The 2,313-nt window shown below is 34.4% G+C and overlaps 1 protein-coding gene across 1 annotated transcript in view; it reads left to right on the forward strand.

The window, feature by feature from the left end:
• Window positions 1-319: 319 nt before the first annotated feature.
• The window catches only part of LOC107014634 (phytoene synthase 1, chloroplastic), a 5,723-nt gene continuing 3,729 nt past the window's right edge, over window positions 320-2,313 (forward strand). The window contains exons 1-3 of the mRNA XM_027915657.1: window positions 320-333; window positions 566-607; window positions 1,555-2,210. Coding sequence (XP_027771458.1) covers window positions 1,799-2,210 — 412 coding nt within the window. The 5' untranslated portion in view covers window positions 320-333; window positions 566-607; window positions 1,555-1,798. The remainder of the gene's footprint in view (window positions 334-565; window positions 608-1,554; window positions 2,211-2,313) is intronic.

The raw sequence follows: 2,313 nt of genomic DNA on the forward strand, positions 1-2,313 counted from the left end.
AATTTGAACCTAGTGCCAAACATAAAGGGACCATTTTTGTCATTTTTCTCTCAAAACTTGAAAATCTACGTGTCTTAATATAACACCAAAGAATTAATATTTACTGAAAAAATGTAAAAATGAGGATATGGATTCTGAATCACTCAATTCCAATCAGCAAAAATAAAATAAAATAAATTTAAAAAATAATAATAAATGCTATAAAATGACCAAAATGTGTGGAGCAAAAAGTGCAGAAAAAACCAACAAATTGCATTCTCCATTTCTTGGAAGTGGCCATTCTTGAAAGAAAGAGTGAATTTTGAGTGGCCATTCTTGATTCTTGAAACAAAGGTTTGTTTCCCTTCACTTCTTGATATGTAAAGTTGCAATCTTTATAACTTTCTATTGCTTTGCTAGTGTTTTTGTTATGTACTGGGGGTGGAGTTAGAGTGTAAGTTACGCATTTAGTCGAATTCAGTAACTTTAGTCAAACTTCGTAATTTAGTAAGTTAAAAAATATTAGAAATTTTCAGAATTCATAAACTTCAACTTTTGACTTCGCTGTGTGACTATACAATTATAGAAATTCAGAATGGCCATTGTTGAAAGAGAGGGTGGAATTTGTGTAAGTTTTGTTACCTTTCAGTTCTTGATATATAAAGTTGCAATCTTTAACATTCTTTGTTAACTTTCTGTAGGTTTGCTATGCGGGTTCGGTTAAATTCAGTAGCTTTAGTTTTAACCCTATGCGGAATGCAGAGTGTGTAAACTTTAAAGTTCAAATTTTGGCTCCGCATACAGACTAGCGACTATATAATAATAGGAATTGAGCACTTGGCTTTTGAATATAGCTTCTATGTGTACCAAAATTAGAAAATCAGGTGATTATTATAATCTTGTTGACTAAATATAGAAAGCATCCATTACCCCCAAAAAGTGTGGTTCCACTGTCATAGGAGGTTTTTTTATTTCATTTTATTTGTGCTTTCAATAATGTAGAGTAGTTTTACAAAGATCCTTTCTTTGTGACACATGGTAGGTAATATTGCTGATTTTGTTGTAGTTTTGGGGTTATAAAGTTCAAATTATTTATACTGGAGGGTAGGGGTGGGGGTTGTCTATAATGCAGGTTATGGTTTTACGTGAACTCAATAATTATTGTAGATACTAAGAAATCCACTCAGTGTTCTTGCGGTGTCTTGCTTTTGATTTCAGCATCTCTTGTAGTTGATTGCGTTTAGTTTATCACATTATTCTGTGGCTGTAACTGTTTCCTTGTTAGTTGCTTTGTTTCTACACTGTTGTTTTCCCTCTTTTATACCTATTTTGATATGTAGTACTCGAACGAGGGTCATCCGGGAACAACCTCTTTACCTCCATGAGGTAGAGCTATGGTCTGTGTCCACTCTACCCTCCCCAGATCCCTCTTGTAGGATTTCACTGTATTGTAATATTAACTTGAGGTCATTATAGGAGCTCAAAAACTTCTAATTTTGAATCAATGTCTGGTTATACTTTTTTTTTGTCAGAACTGTATCTCAAATGTGGTGTTTGGTTTGTCTCATTTTGCAGAAGTCAAGAAACAGGTTATTCCTGTTTGAGTGAGGAAAAGTTGGTTTGCCTGTCTGTGATCTTTTTATAATCTTTTTCTACATAAGAGAAAGTGGGTAATTTTGTTTGAGAGTGGAAATATTCTATAGTGGGAATCTACTAGGAGTAATTTATTTTCTATAAACTAAGCAAAGTTTGGAAGGTGACAAAAAGAAAGACAAAAATCTTGGAATTGTTTTAGACAACCAAGGTTTTCTTGCTCAGAATGTCTGTTGCCTTGTTATGGGTTGTTTCTCCTTGTGACGTCTCAAATGGGACAAGTTTCATGGAATCAGTCCGGGAGGGAAACCGTTTTTTTGATTCATCGAGGCATAGGAATTTGGTGTCCAATGAGAGAATCAATAGAGGTGGTGGAAAGCAAACTAATAATGGACGGAAATTTTCTGTACGGTCTGCTATTTTGGCTACTCCATCTGGTGAACGGACGATGACATCGGAACAGATGGTCTATGATGTGGTTTTGAGGCAGGCAGCCTTGGTGAAGAGGCAGCTGAGATCTACCAATGAGTTAGAAGTGAAGCCGGATATACCTATTCCGGGGAATTTGGGCTTGTTGAGTGAAGCATATGATAGGTGTGGTGAAGTATGTGCAGAGTATGCAAAGACGTTTAACTTAGGTTAGCTTCTTTAATCTATTCATTTGTTTACCAAATATTATTTGGTAAGCACTAATTATGACTATATATATATATATATATATATATATATATATATATATAT

The sequence above is a fragment of the Solanum pennellii genome, chromosome 3 (genome assembly GCF_001406875.1).
Source record: "Solanum pennellii chromosome 3, SPENNV200".
Classification (NCBI taxonomy): Eukaryota; Viridiplantae; Streptophyta; class Magnoliopsida; order Solanales; family Solanaceae; genus Solanum; species Solanum pennellii.